Here is a 16,134-nt window from a genome sequence, read left to right as displayed (position 1 = left end):
CCAGAAAATCCTGTTTCAAATTCTTGACTTTGTGACTTTCATAGTCTTAGGAACACATTGTGTTTCCTAGATTTAAAGAAAAAAAATTATATTCTGCTACAATATATCTACACCCACATGGTTCCTCAGCACGACTGCTTGGAACTGTTAGACCCACCACATAAACCTCTTGTTTTAATGAAGTAACTGGTAGTGGTAGTAGGTTGTTGTCCTCTACTTGAATCAGCAGGAAATGGGATGGTTGCACATTTTGCCGGTGGGTTTCATACGGCTGACAGGAAAGGTACAATGAGACGATGGAAGGTATGGGCTGCAGGCTCAGGGACTTCATCACTCATTGATGCCTTCAGATGTGGTGGCTATTTCTGTTCCACCTCATCTGTATAAACTCAGGGCTAGTCCCATCTCTTCCCCAGCCTAGATCTTCATTATAGTTCCCATTAGACCTCAACAATGCTGCTTCTTTATTTGGATAGTGCTAGTCCCCAAAACTGTACCAGGGCATCCCATAACCTCAGAACTCCACCCCAGCCCCTTCCCACACTGACTGGCTCCTGGCCTCCTCCGGTTCTCGCATCTCAATTCATATTCTTCCCTCCCAGTCCCAGTTTCCATTCAAAAGTATCAAACCCTCCCTAATACTCTGGGGTTCTAGTTTCCTGATGAGATTTACTGAACTCCTTCGTCATTCCATCCTTTGACCTCCCTGCTCCAGCTTCTTTGACCATCTGGTTCCAAGGAAGGAGGTACACTTCTCCTAAGCAACTGTGGTGTCTTGGGAACACAGAAGGGGCACCACCATGCTCTTAGTTTCAATTCCTGGCTAAAGTGTAGCTTACAGAAACATGTAGCAGCAATTAAGGAAAACTGTAATTTCCTTAAGCCTTGCAAAGACACTGTTGGTTTAGTTGTTTCAGTGCTTACTATTTGGCTCAGTGATGTTGAGTTTTCATCAAAAAAAAAAAAAAATTAACTGCTTCGCTGAACACATGCAAACATAAGACTTGTCTTTCTAAACATTTATAACTTGGCCAATTTTGAAGATAGAAAAGTCACATCCCAGATGGCAAATCTTACATTTCTGTTCAAAATGACAAAGGCTCAAAACAGTCAAAAAAAGGCCACCAGAAATTGTTTTTAATTGCTAGATGTGCTAGCATTTTGTTCAAGCCTCATTTTGGGGAACACTGGAATGACTTTGCTGAACCCTTCCAAAATAATTCTGCTTGAGGCAAGCAATCAATATGACAAATCTCAGCCTAAGCAATTGGATTTTGGCAAGGCTGTGTAAAACTGAAAAGGGAGCTTTTATCCAGCAGAGTTCAGCAGCTCTGTTAATTGGCCTTGCCACCAGTCCAGACTGTAATAAACAAAATAAGCATATATAATATAAGTAAAAGAATGTAAACTAAATGAAATAAAAGTTATGGATAGCTGAAAAATCTTTAAAAGGGGTCAGAAACAGAGTGTGAATATTCCTGTGCTGGTGTTTTGAGAGTTGCCAATGATTTCTTGAAGTTTTAACCTCAGAAAAAAAAAATAGAAAATAGTTGAGTCACTGAAAACGATTACATGGAAGACAAAAATTAAAGCTCTCCCTTATATATTCTGCATTTGAGGATTTCTCTAGCAGTTAACTCTGCTACTCATTTAGAACTTCTCTAGAAAACATTTTCCCCTGTGTGAATTTAAGCTTTGACAGGCACTTTTTAAGTTCTGTTTGGATTTACAGACACATCAGATTATCAATAAAGCTGATCAGAAACAGCATCTTAGCTGACACACACGGTTGACCAACCTCAGATCATTACTCCAGCCCATGTTTTCTAATCTATATGGATTCATTTTTCCTTCCCCTATTTCTGAGGGTTAGAGGCCCCATGAGCTTCCACGGTTAGCATCTAGAAGAAGGACTAGAAATAGCATGCATTTCCTCTTCATCAGAAAACACAAGCTGGGTTAGTGCAATTAAGGATTTAAGTTAGGCCTTAAATCCCTAACTGACACCGCAAGTGTTGGCATATGCAGAATGCAGAGTATATAGCACACCCCAGAACTAGTCCCTGTTGCACTAAAACCCACCTATTTTCTTCACTAATTGAATTTTAGACCTGAATGTAAACAGAACCAATTAAATATTTTTTTCTTCTCTTTTGCTCAGGAAACCCAGTATTTACTCCTTCCTTCCTTCCCAAGCTAATAAGGCAGACAAAGAGAACAATTAAAAGCCTTCTTGTTTCCAATCCCACTATTTTAAAAACTGCATTGTCTCTTTCTTAAACGTGGTGCTCTTTTTCCAGATGTTTCTTTGCTGCCTATTCACCTGGCCCATGCTTAAATCTAGTCTGGGAAACAGTAAATGTTTTGTGAGACTGGAGAGAAATGAGAGACCATGACTCCAAATTAAAGCATTAATAACCTTCTTTTGGCGAATGTATATTCTTTACTAAAGACCCAGACTGGAACTTTGCCTGGGAAAATAAGAAGAGGGAAAATTAGGCAGTTACAGGGAGAAGTAGCACTTGACCTAGCTGTGCTGAAGAGACATGAAATTCTCTGGGGGAGGAGAAAGAATGAGGACTGAGACAGAAACACAGCATGAGGGAGACAGTAAGAAAGCAAGCCAGAGAAGAAACTGCTTGTGGAAAAGATGAAAGTAAAGCTTCAGTTTTTATGAAGACGGAAAGAAAGTAAGGAATAACTGACGACCCATCGCAGCAGCCTGGCTTGCCTGGCAGAGCGGACCAGTAGCTTGGAATCACCCCAGAGCATCCCACTGCATCATGTGCTTCATCCCACTCTCATGGGCACACTCACTTGTTGCCTGTGAGAATAAAGGCTCTCACTGACAGAAAACTATCTACTGATACAAGACAATGACTGGTTAAAAGCTTCAGTATAGTGAATGCCTCTCGGACCTTGCATAAACCAGCAGAAATCACTGCCAGAATAGCTATGGCAATTTGCACCAACTGAGGATCTGACTCTCTCTTTTCGGCTGCTTACCTCAATCTGTGCAACCTCTTTTGACTAGCAATAACCAGAACAATTTTTTTTTTTTTTTTTTAACCAAATCGATCATACTTTCTCCTGAAAAAAGCCACTGGGGGGGCAGAACATCTTTTTTTGAACTGCCTGAACTGGAAGTCTACATTGCTTTTGTTTTGTTTTCTGGCACGCTTGGTCAAGCTTATCAACTGTTTTGTCACATCCAGACAGCGTCACTTACAACGACAAAAGGTATCCCTGACACTGGAAGAGGAGGCTGGCAGCTCTAGGCTGGATCACTCACTACCTCAGCAATTATACTGATATGTTAAGCTGTGATGAACAAAAGTGGAAGCTGTACCCAGCCTCTTGCTGCTAGGCCAGAAACCTCACAAACACACAGCAGAATAGAAGTGGCTGCTCTCTATCTTAGCCCAGGTTAATTAGATGCTAGTTTCTATTCTGCAAGTTCAATCAAGAGATCTGCCCCAAAATATGCTTTGTGGTACTACATAGTCCTGGAGAAAACTCCTTACAGGCATAGAAAATTACTGTGATGTCTTAAGAGTTGTGTGAAGCTTGAAAGTAGGGGCAGATTTATGGTAGTTATAAAACCTTTCCCTGCCATGATTCAAGTAAATTTGGATCTATTTATACTTTGGAGAGGAAAGCAATAACTTCTTAGTGATGTTGCATAGTACCCACTCCAAAAATAATGGCAGTTGTGGATGCGCTTACATTTAGGTTCATTAAAACCTGAAACTTAGAACCAAATGGAGTGGCAGTTACAAGCTCACACAAACAGATATAGGGGGGAGAAATTACAAAGAAGCACTAGCATCCTTTGATGCAACTTTCTTCACTGGTTTTTTTGTGTGCAGCATCTTCTATACTGCAAGAAGAAAAAGAACTAATGAAAGGAAGAAGATAAGTATTATAATTCCAACTCACTCTGGACCTCAGCCAGTCCACCATGTAATAGAGAAAATGCTAGTGTTAGCAGCAGTGATCATCTTAAGATGATGAATAAAGACCAAAAATCTACACTAATTCTGCTGCGTCTGAGAACAGCCTCTAGATTGCGTTGCTCACAAGGTCTGCCTGTGGCAAGGGAGGAATGGAGTGAATAGCCAAAAATTACAGTTTCTTTTTTATGTTCTTCCATAACGGAGTGGGTTTTAGCAAGACACCTCCAGAGAACTCCATCTTATGACTCAGTCTCTTGCTTTTTATTTACGTGGTCCCTCATTTAAAAACTATAAATACTTAAACAACAGTTGTGACACTTTTCTCTGGCATAGGGCCACAGTTTCAAAGAGGTCCAACAGTCAGCGCAGACTAGGTCCATCAAACCTCCTGGACATGGGCAGAACAGCTCCAAGTCTTGCACCTGGTCCCACTGGGCATATGACACGGGCCTGTCTGCCGGTGTGCTAAGCATATACAGTATCATTTATGGATCCTTAATCTCCAGATTTCTTTCACTGGAGTCTAGCAGAACTATTTTTTTCTCTTGAATTTGACAGAGAAAGGAACTTAAGCCATAGGCTTAAGTTCGTCTGAGATGAGACAAAGTGGTGCTGATGGATAGAATGATGACTCATGACTGATAGGCAAAGCCTATGTCTGTGCCCTCTGCTGACAGAATTTATCACCCATTGATAAAAAGGTCCAAAAGCATGTCTTCTATTTGTCGTCTTATCTTCTTGGCTAAAAGAAGCCAGGAATGCTTTCTTCCAGCTTCCCCCAGGCAGCACAACACATCTTTGCCTCCCAGAGGCAGACCTCACAAGAGATACACAGTTTAGCTACGAACAGATTCATTGTAAAGGTCACCAAGAAGTTTTTGCTAGTGAAAAATACAGCTGTCTGCTTTATGAACAAAATCATGAGATGAGACCCTAATACACCTGTGCTTTGCACTGTCTGCTAGTAATTAGTCTGCTGGCTGCTAGACCAAGAGGTAGCTGCTTCAGGATGCCAAACAGCCTTGAATCCAGCTGCCTCAGCTCTGTCTAGACATCATTCTCTATGTGGGTTCTGGCCTCTGGTTATTTGAGGTGAAAAGAAGGGGGGTATCTGATTCTCACCTGTGCTGTATGAACAGCCATCTGTATAAGTCAGGATGGGGGTATATGCACTCCCATCATAGCCCAAGATGGGGCCCAAACATAACTGGAAGTCTGGTATTACATGTGCATCCACATCTTTTCTCGAAGATACCACACCTGATAACCTACATTCAATTACGTGAAATCAGTCTAAGGCCAGAAGAATAGACATATCTTCAAGCTTTATTAATCTCTCCCCTCCTACCCTTCTGTTTAGCTGTACCACATCTGCCACAAACCAGAGAATCCAGCCCAGAATTTTCTCCATAGCTAATTCTTGCTTCCAGTCAGGGACTCTCTGCAGTGTCTGTACAGACCTCAGCCACAAATTCTTAAGGTGCCACCAATTGTAATGAGAATTAAATTATTTTATTAACATGGATATAGAAAATTATTAGTAAAAATCATTTACATACAATTGTGCAGCATTGCTTAGCTGGAGAAAACAGTGCCTATATAGAGCAGGCAGAATGAACAGAACAAGCCCTTAAAAAAACCTACAAAAGTAAAGGAAAGGACTGATCAAGGCTAATCTAAGCTTCAAACTACAGAATACCAACGTCACAATACATTGGAAGTTAATGCACCTCCCCTGTGCAATAAATCTAAAGATGTTCAGGTGAGAGACTCTGTCCTACACATTGTGTTTGAAAGAGAGAGTTGTTGCAACACATTCTCAGAAAGGAGTGCTTCTGAAGAACCTATGAAAGTAGAAATTACTAACGTGTAAAAAGGCCATTAGCAAAAGGCTAACTTTTAGCTGTCTGGCTATCAGTATGAGATCTGTAACTTAGATCAGAAACTGCGGAGCCAGGATAGTTACTGTTGGATTAGTACAGACAGTTAATGAATTCCAAAATGCTACAATAATGTATTGTTTTCTGGCTATTAGCCTGGATTTTAATTAGTTTGTGCTAATGAATACATTTGTACATGTCCATTTTTTATTGGCAGCTTTTAGAGGAGCTGGTAAATTGGTCACCGTGGAGTGCCAGTGTTTCACTAAAACCTAACAAATAATTAATGCTTTCCCCACCTAGAGTTAACCAGCAGTCTCAGGGGTTTTTAGGTATAAATTAGAATGAAAGATGAGATACTCAGAATACAGTTAGAGTATTCATTCATCAACCGCGATTAAATAATGTTACTGTGAGACCCTAGAGAAGCGTTGAGCGCTGAGTTCCCACAATATCTCTGGACTACCCACAATATCTCCCAGGAGCTGCCAGAGCACCCTGCCCTGTTTTCCACCCTGACTCTTGAAATGCCTTTTCCATATCTGATGCTATCCAACTTTCTTCTTTTCTTGAGAATTCCTCCTTGGAAAATACATATTTTTTCTCAGTCCTTCCTATTCGTAACCCACTGTGGTCTAGGGAAAAAAATGAACCAATACCAAGTGTGCTTGACCAAAGCAAAGGCTTTCATTAGATCCAGTATCCTAGCTAACAAAGACCTCAAGCCAGGAAATATTTGGATGTTTTCACATCCAGATTTCCACAGAGAAAATGGCTGGAAGAACTGACATGAGGTGGCCAGGATCAGCCAGATCTGAATAAGGATGGAGTTGCTTGAGATGGGATTAAGGAGAAATTGAATGCCCAGGTCCAAACCCGACATTCCGAAAAACCCTGTTGAGCATCCACTTAACTCCACAGGCTCTATAGGACTTTTATTTTAGTATTACCCACAAATTCCTCAGCTTTGATAGAGTTGAGCAAATCAGAAGCCGTTTTATACCTAAATCAAATTACGATCTATAAACACCAGGCTCTCCAGAGAACCCCATTCTGATAAGTATTCATGTCATAAAAGAGCATGTTTCTCTCTGTTGACAATAAATGGAGCTTTAGGTCTCTCACACACATGTACACCAATACAGCCAGGCAAGAGGAATGTCACCCCTAACCTATAGAGAGGGACAGAGTTTACGATTATTAATTCTAACAGCTCTTGTTCAGCATAAGAACCCAAGATACATGTGGACTGAAGTCCCACTTTGAGACACCCTTCTCTTGCATTGTACGGGCAACCTAGGCACTTTACATAAAGTCCTGAAATCCACTCTGAGCACCAAGATTGAAGGTGCGGTGTTGTGCTGGTTCATGTTGTAGCATCTAATTCCTTTTTGCAGTCTTAACTGCTCTTTATTCTGGTCTCTAGTCCAGCTAAGGACCAAATTTTACTCATGTCTGTAACAGTCCCGCTGTTCTAAATTCTGGTGCCTGCTTACACAAGGGAGCCTGATAACACCAAATTACAAGCTAATTTTGGAGCATTGAGCTAAGTGCATTAAGACAGCTGCGTACTATAAATTAAAATCTTAAAAACCTTCAGAAAAAATGATTAATCATTTACCGAATTACTAATAGACAAGGAACTCTTAAGTGGAAAAGCATTTTAATTTCATTTACAAAACCAAGTCTTCTGGAAAAGAAAAATAACAGAACAAAACAAGTCTATTGTATGAAGTAAGGCAGATAGTGTGTACAGTCAAAAAGAAAAGCGATGTTTCTGCAACAGTAAATCCTGGTAACCACTGTTGTGCATTGATTGTGTTCCTCTTTCATTTTTCACTTCCACTAAATTAAAAAACATGCTGCTGAGCTACATCCACCTCTCGTAGCCTTTTAGTCATCTGTTGTTAGAGTCTAGGAACATGTAGGGATAGATCTGCAACTTGTGCAAGTCAGTCCAGCTCCATGGACTTCCAGTGTCAATACGCTAGCTTACATACGCCATTGACTCTAGTCCTGATACAGCCCCAAACCATCCCTGATGATGTAGGGATAGATTCATTTCAGAGGTAACATTACTGGTTTTACGAGGGACTGGCTTGACCCCGGTCCTTCATTTGGGTTCCTACCAGCAGCAAAGCATAACTAAATGTTCCTCTTCTCAGAGTATTGATGACAGCATGGTTTCAAATGAGTGCACATTTGTGGAAGCAAGCCAGTGCATGTCAGCTACATGCCAGTCATGGAAAGAAGTCTCATTCTCCCTGTTGCATAGCCAGCAGCACACTGATAATTACAGACTGATTTCCAAAAGAAATATGGCACTTGTCAGAAGCATAATTTCAGTTCTGCCTTTCCTCATTAACACCTGATGGGAACTCCAGCATCAGAGTCATCTAAAGGGCAAAAACCACCAGCGCCACCAAAGCCTTATTATTATTTTTTTCTTAATTTACAACTGACTTTTTTTCCCTAAAGGCCTAACTTGATCTTTACAGACCAGCTTCTCAGAAAGGATTAGGGCTCCCACTGCTTTTCAGGTGCTCAAACACCCACTGAATTAGGCACCTCCTAATTGCCAGGATCCCAATGCTGCAAGAAGCTGGATCCAAGTCACATTGTTGTTGTTGAAAGCACAAAGAAACTGAGACAAAATCTTACCGAACAGGGAAGTAGTGGCTGTCAGCTAAGGGTGGAAACTAGGAGTCAGAAAGGCCAAACCCACAGTGTAACAGGCCACAATCAATGCAAATATCAAAAAAAACAAGGACAAAGGAGCATGTCAAGATCCTCGTGGGTACCCTGAAGAGGGTACCCTGGGTCTCAGACTTAAACAGTGCTCTTTCTACCTTTAGTTTTACAGACTCCATTCTTTCAGGCAATTTCACTGCTCCTCCATGTTCTCACTAAACATGGTTTGCCTGACAACACAATAAGCTTTTGGGGTGCAGGCGGGGGTGCGCGCAATCTAACACAACAGGGCTGTGATCCTCTGTTAACTACTGAAACTAAGTTACAAGTGAGCATAATTCATGATGCTTTCCTTGGGCTGCTTCTAATCTCAATACTGCAGGAATGCTGCAGCTCTACTAATTTCTACCTCCTGCAAAGGTGCAAAGGAACAGACTGTATGAGTGACCATATGTAAGTATATATACTTGTATACATCTGTTCATTTCTCACATTTTTAGAAATGCAGCTGAATTTGGGTGCACTCTGTTCAAGAGTATCACATGTAAGCAGGCACACAAGTTTCCCAAGTTGTATGCAGGCACTGTGTGCAAAACAAAGATCCCATAAATTAATCAAGTTATTCTCGTAGCAAGCTGGGAAGAAAGAGATGGACTGGGGCAAAAATTGTTATTGTTATCTCTATTTTTAAAGACTTGGAAGACACTTAGTTACTATGGTGGTGAGGACCATATAAGTACCTAGACAGATTCATTTGTAGCAGGAGCGTTAAGTGTGAGGGTTTTTCCATCTCAAAGGTGCCAGCTAGCTGGGACCTTTTCCTCCAAGGGAAAAAAAAAAGGGAGAAATATATTTTGAAATAATTTCATATTTTTAAGTCCTTAAAAAGTGAGTTTAAAAAACTGCAATCATTCCTCTATGGTTGTGCTGTTCTGCTTTGTTTTTTCCCTATGGGACTTCTGCATTTAATTTGCTCTCCTGGTACTCTTTCATCAGATAGGAAACCACTCTTTTCCTCTCCAGTGCAGTCCCAGGGAGGAAAAAAACCCCAAAACAACATGCAAGAAAAAGCTGTGTAATTAACATTATATATCAACATACACACAGACACCTTTCATGTGCATATGCTATATTCTTTGTGTCAGCAGATGGACTTATTTGGTAGTCATGAGAGTAGTTATAAATGATACACAAAATGAAAGCTTGCAGGGAATTCCAAAGACAGGACTTTGGCCAGACTATATGAGCACTACTGGCTCTGCTAATTGATGAAACTTCTAATACAATGCTTTTTTTTTTTTTAAAGATGCTTCTGCCTAAACATTCAAAAATGAAAGCTTCTCATTACCAGATGAAGTGCAGCAGTAATGCACAGTATCAAACCCGACTTGTTAGGTAACAGAAGAATAAGAACAGTATCTGTTCTCTTACAAGTATTACTTAAGTTTAAATTAGGTATATTCATTACTTTAAACTCCACTAGATGATCCTCCCCATGAAACCAGATGGCTACTGCATGTGTACAGACACGTGTGGGGGTAGGTGAAGCTTCACTACAGAAGGTGTCTACTTTACCCCAAACACACATAAAAATTGTTGCTTTAAAAGTTTTTGTTGCTAGATAAACATCGGAAGTTTTTGATACAAAAGTTTCTGTGAGCAATCCTTCATTGTTATCATTGCCCCAAATAAATAAGCACACAGTACTCCTCTGGAGAGGACTTATACTAATCTCTGGCCTCAAGAAATGGAAATTCACCTAGGAGAGGAAATGAAGTTCATGTATAATTCCCCTCTCTTCCTTTCAGCATCCTCTCTAGGGAAGATCTGTGAACAACCTGAGAGTCTTGTTATTAAAGGCTTGATCTGTCTTCAGCTGAGACATGCTGGCTGCCTGAAGAGATGAACAGACTCCTTGATAAACAGACCAGTCTGGGCAAAGGAAGAGATACAGGCAAGGAAAGGTCCTGAGACATTTTGGTTTGGTTCTGGGTAAACTTTATGTGTAGCTGTCCCCAAGAAAGCGCCTGAAATGAAACTCAGCAGTGTTCTTGCCATGCGCAGCTATGCCTTGAGATGGGATTCCTCTAGAACTGTTTACTTTGAATTTTTCTCCTAACCCTCACGTGAAACATTCTCAGCTACAGATCATGGTGTTGAGTTCACACAGGATTTTTACACCTTCCTCTGAGCCTGAGCAATGTGTACATGACCAAATACAACTTATGTAACTATGCTGAGGGTTCAAACATTTTTGTATTTAGGCTTTGTGAAGGTGTTACGTTATTTGATGGTTGCATATATGTCTAGGAATGTTGCTGAGACACAGACTTCCCATTTTAAGAGATGGGGGATGAGGTACAGCAAATAATTCTCATCTCACTTCCTAAATACCTGCTAGTACCAGCTGGGTTCTATGACATAGGACAGAATTTGGCTCTGGACATAGATTGAAAGAAGTGGAAGGGAGAGACTGCATTACTGTCTGGGAGATCATATTCCGTGAAGCACAACTTTCAAGGGACAAAAGAATTTTAGCAAAACACCATAGTGAAAAGGGACAAGAGAGTAAGGTCATTTTCCTCCCAACACTCAACCTAATACCCAGAAAAACTCAGTATTAGTTTCATACAACACTCCCCATTCTAACTTCTGATTAGTGCTGTGGGGGTGAAATATCAGAGAGAAGCAGTCTGAAAGGGTAGGGTTTTTTTTTGTTTACATTGATTCAGCAGTTGCTTGTAAGACCTATTTCATCTTTTGCCACGCAAGCAATGTTTTGTGGGAAAGACAAAATGCACAAGGCATTGCAATGCTACAGCTCGGTCACTGTCCTTCCCTGTGACTAAAGAACATGACCTCTAGACCTAGGCAGATACAGCAAACCATGTTCCATGAGATCCTTTGAATATTTATACAAATTAGCCTCATGCGTTGCCTCCCTTTCAAAATCTTTTTTCCACAAGTAAGTTTATTTGTAGGGCTGTTCCCAAAACCAGTACATTTTTACATAGTCATTGGAGAATATTAGTGGAAAATTAATTTCGAGTTCTTAAACAGATATTTATATTAGACCATACTACAATAATGATCCTGGCCTCTAGCCAGGAATTAAAGCTCTATTAAGCTAAGAACTCTACATAAGTAACTATGAAGATGATTATTCACTCTGCCAGACCTAGCAAGATTCTTTATTCCTGAGTACAATGTGCAGAGTGCAGAAGTTCCCAAATTCCTTGAGCAGATGAGCATATCCCTCCACCAGGAAAGTTTACTAGAGAGATATCTCTATTCCATCATGCATGATTATTTTACAGTTCTTTACCATTACTGCTAATTTTTCTAGAAGCATTCCAATTTAAGTGAGTTTAGATGACTCCAATTTAGATGTAAGAGATAAGAATTTACTTTATTTACTCTACTGTTTCTTTATCCTCATGTAGCATCCCATGGTGTACTGTATGGAGAGGAGAAAATGCATTTATAGTATTCTGACTACCTCAAAGCAGAAATCATACACTGACAAGACAAATGCTTGAGAATGAGTAGAAACTGAAAAGAAGGGCTTCACCTTTTCAGTGCAACTGACCATCTTGCTGTGATTGTGTAGGCCATGACATATAAGTTCATGCAAAACCTATTCATTTTCATTTCACTCAGATCCAGGAAGTTACAGAATTCATCACATGAAAACACGTATTTGGTTATTATAAATATTCATATTGCTGAATGATAAATCTGATATTCTGAAAAAATTAACAAATATCAATTAATAATCACATGCCTTACATACTTTCAGAAGAAAGAGTGAGATCTACTAATAGGAAAAAGAGTGATTCTAAATTTGAAGATAGAAATAATTGATTCTTATGCAATTATTTCCCTGCCAGTTGTGCTAGGCTGTAGATTATACGAGACCAGCTTGCAAATAGCAAAAAAAATGCAGGGTAATGTGAAACAGAATGAGAAGTGACAAGTGTTAACCTACAAAGGAACTTTGTGACATTGCCAAGGTAGTAAGAATAGTAAGGTAGGAACATCCTGTTTTCATTTAGGATGCATTTGCAAACATGATAAGCCAGATTAATCAAACCAGGTGAGCAAAAAGGAAATGATAGCTTCCTATCCCACACTGACTCTATTAGACCAAGTCAGATTCATACAGGAGGGGGTTCAGAGGGATAGTACTGCTGTCTTCCCTTTGGATTTTCCACCATAGAGAACAGCATTATGTGATAGAGTTTACACATTAAGTTCATTATGGCATACACAAATAAGTAAGTCTTGGCTTTCAGGTAGACTGAGGTCCTTCAAGACCCAATGAGATCATGGCAGCTACAGTGACATGGCTCCTACGTAAAAGTTGTTTTTACACAGGTGCTTCTGTATGCATAGTACTACTGCTAATTTTTAGGGTGGTGTTTCTTTAAAACTAGTCCTTTGACTAGTTTTCACCCAAGAAAACTAGTTTATGTAATTTACTCCCAATAATATTTTTGTTCTTCCCGCTCTGACAACAGAATGAAATTACATAGACTTCCTTGACAGCAGTACAGGATGTTTTGGATGGAAAAGCTACTCAGCATTACACAGTGCCCACTGAAGCTATCAGGAGCTCTTCCATTGACTTCACTAGCCACTGATGTACCATGAGAGCACATTGTAATGCAATAGTCACTTTTCCTCAGGAAGACATGAATCACCATCTGATTTTGATCATAACCTGTAAACGGGCAAACCACAACTTGTTTAAAAAGTCAAAATAGACAAATGTCATCTAGGGCTTGACCAGCATCCAGTGAGGTCGTTGAAGGTTAACAGCAAGAGTTACTCCAACACGAGTGATTATTCAGTATTTATAATACTGAATATAATTCTGCTTTATTTTCATGCAAGCATGCGGATTGGGGAGATCAGAGGACTCTATTCCATCTCCCCTGCTGCTCCTCTATTTTACTTGGATGACAGTTTTTTTGTTATAATTTCATTACAAAAAATAATTGGTATCTGTTTGTCTAAGATTAACTGTGCATCTGCCTGTTTATATTATACCTAAAACTATGCTACAACTAGAATCATATATATTTGTGAATTAATGATGCAGCCCTTTCTCACTCAAAATTCCCTTTGAGAAAAAAAGAATTTGCTTTTAAAAAGGCTGCAGGATCAGTAAATCTAAGCTAAACTTGACAACAGGACAATTTTATTTGGGAAGAAATTCAAGATAAATGAGCTCAGTTCATAATGTGCTCAAACAGTAAAGAGAAAAACATGCTTCCCATGCTGCCCGAATGGCTGACATAATTTTGCTTGCTTTCCTTTCCTGTTAACTTGAGAATGCAAATGGCTTTGCTGTCAGGGTACATTTGTTCCCACTAATTCAAGACACTATAACAAGCCAAAATATTTATTTCTTTTTCCCACTCTAATTTGTGTTTTATCATATTGGGAACATCAGCTACGGATTTCATTTACTGTAACATTATGCAAACAGCTCTTATGGGAAAGTCACCTCTCTGTAATAGGAAAACTAAGCATAAAGAAGTCTCTTAATGTTTTACGAGGTGTTGCTTCAAAGGACCCAAAAATTCTGTTCAGATCAACACATAAAGGCCAAAATGCATATCCAAAATAACTGCTCAAATATCCCATCTCAGAAAACCCTTGGCTTTTCAGAGAAGAGACTTACATTCTTCCTGCTTTTCAGCAGATGGGATGGACTACCAGAACATACTCTTTTAATTAGAACTGGATGATCAAACACAAGCAAACAGCATATTTATATAGTTCAATCCTCATCCTGTTCATGAATGTCTACAAAGTGATGCTGCCTCATATTCAGCTGGGTATATAATAAAGCTGATCAAAACGTTTTCCTTTGAAAAATGTTTCTGATGGTAACTGGATTTTAATCAAGTGATCATTTGTGTGTAAAGCATTTCTGCCTCCTATAGGAAATAAAATGAGATTTCAACTAAAAAACAATTGCTGTTTTCACTGAAAATTCAGTTTGACTTTCTTCGAGAAAAAAAAATTTCAATATTTTCCAATTAGAATTTTTTGTGCCACTTAAGGGGCAGAAAATGGTTCCTGCCAGCATCTTTGTTAAAGTCTGAAAAAAAACAATGACTCACTCCTTAGAGCAGTGGAGCATGAGTCCAGATTCGCTCACGTAGACTGCCGAAGTTAGGAGCCTATTTGCCGTAAGTTCCTTCCACGTGAGCTGCTCCATCCATAGCCTATCTCCAGCAACACTCAAATGAGCTCTATGCAAGTGGCTTCTAGCTTTGGTATCTTAGTTATGGGCCTAAAATTAGGTGAGATGAATCACATCGCAGAAATTATGTTTATGAGCAAGTCCTTTGTAATTAGTTTACTTTTGTTCACCTTTTCCATTCACATAACAGCTGCTCATAATACTTAACCTAGTCTCTTGGTGTCCTTTTTGCACATACCTAACAGTCTTGTTCTAGCCTCATTTGTGTCTGCACTGCCTTCTACAGAGTCCTTTGGTTTACCATAGTACAAGCTCAGAATCAGGTCTCTACTTTAGTAGAAGATTTGAACACACAAATATAAAGAAAACAATCCTGCTGAAGTCCTTCCAGTTTTTAAAACACATTCAGAAGATAAGATATGAAATCAAGGCCATCACTACCTGACATCTGTCATTAGAGTAAAAAATATTTTGGCTCAATTTGACTCAATATTCTCCTTCAAGAAATACAATCTACCCTTACCATTCTCACCAGATGTCTTGTCTTTTCCATTTGTAGCTCCGGTTCCTTGTCTCTGTTAGGGTGGGAAAGAAAAAAAAAAAAGTGGTTAGAACGAACTTGAATGTGCATTTTCCCCTTGGAATTACTAGCAGTTATAGCCTGATTCCTCCACGATACCTTGGATAGTCATTCACCCTCAAGCAACATTGCTTCAAAACACTACCAGTTAGAACAGGAATGCTTAGTACCATTTAGGCACAGCTGTATAACTATGTGTGCAACTGTATATAATTATCACGTTAGTGATAGGATATGTGTAATCACGTTTCCAGCAGTGCAAGGGTATGAGTTACAGTAGGACATCTCTTCAGGTCCCTGCTATGCCTCCATTTTCATGATTCTTCTGACCTGACTTTGGCCAGAAGACTCATCTTTCCGCTTTGGCCACAAGCGGAGATGGAACTTCCCACTTCAATTCAGCCTGTCCAAGGAACAACCTCATGACTTCCCATGAAACAAACTGATTTAAGTTACTCTACTAAGTAACATGTTGCAAACACCAGTGCAATCCAAATAAATAAGCACAGTGGCAGAGCTGTATTAGAGCAGTTACACTACTAGGTAACTTCCTAGCTTAGGAGTGGTCTCTCTATGAAAATTATGCTCCATGACCCAGAGAAAGCATCTCACAGGTGGAATTAAGGTACATTAGCAAGTACAGCAAAACTTGCATCTTATGCAAAAATATTCGTACTGTATTACTGAAATAGGCTAAAGAATTCGTCCTCTAGGGTTGTACATGTAAAAAACTAGGAGTATTAAATTCAGTGAGTAAATCCAGCTGCATTCAGCCATCAGAGGCAGCACATCCTCATGTATCAGGAAAGT

The 16,134-nt window shown here is 39.6% G+C and overlaps 1 protein-coding gene across 1 annotated transcript in view; it reads right to left on the bottom strand.

Moving 5' to 3' along the window:
• Positions 1-16,134, bottom strand: part of PCP4 (Purkinje cell protein 4) — a 53,363-nt gene that overhangs the window by 18,413 nt on the left and 18,816 nt on the right. Inside the window, exon 2 of the mRNA XM_075175204.1 lies at positions 15,268-15,319. Coding sequence (XP_075031305.1) covers positions 15,268-15,319 — 52 coding nt within the window. The remainder of the gene's footprint in view (positions 1-15,267; positions 15,320-16,134) is intronic.

Source organism: Calonectris borealis, chromosome 1 (genome assembly GCF_964195595.1).
Source record: "Calonectris borealis chromosome 1, bCalBor7.hap1.2, whole genome shotgun sequence".
Taxonomy (NCBI): domain Eukaryota; kingdom Metazoa; phylum Chordata; class Aves; order Procellariiformes; family Procellariidae; genus Calonectris; species Calonectris borealis.
The sequence above is the reverse complement of the archived record's forward strand: the minus strand, read 5'-3'. Positions and strand labels throughout refer to the sequence as shown.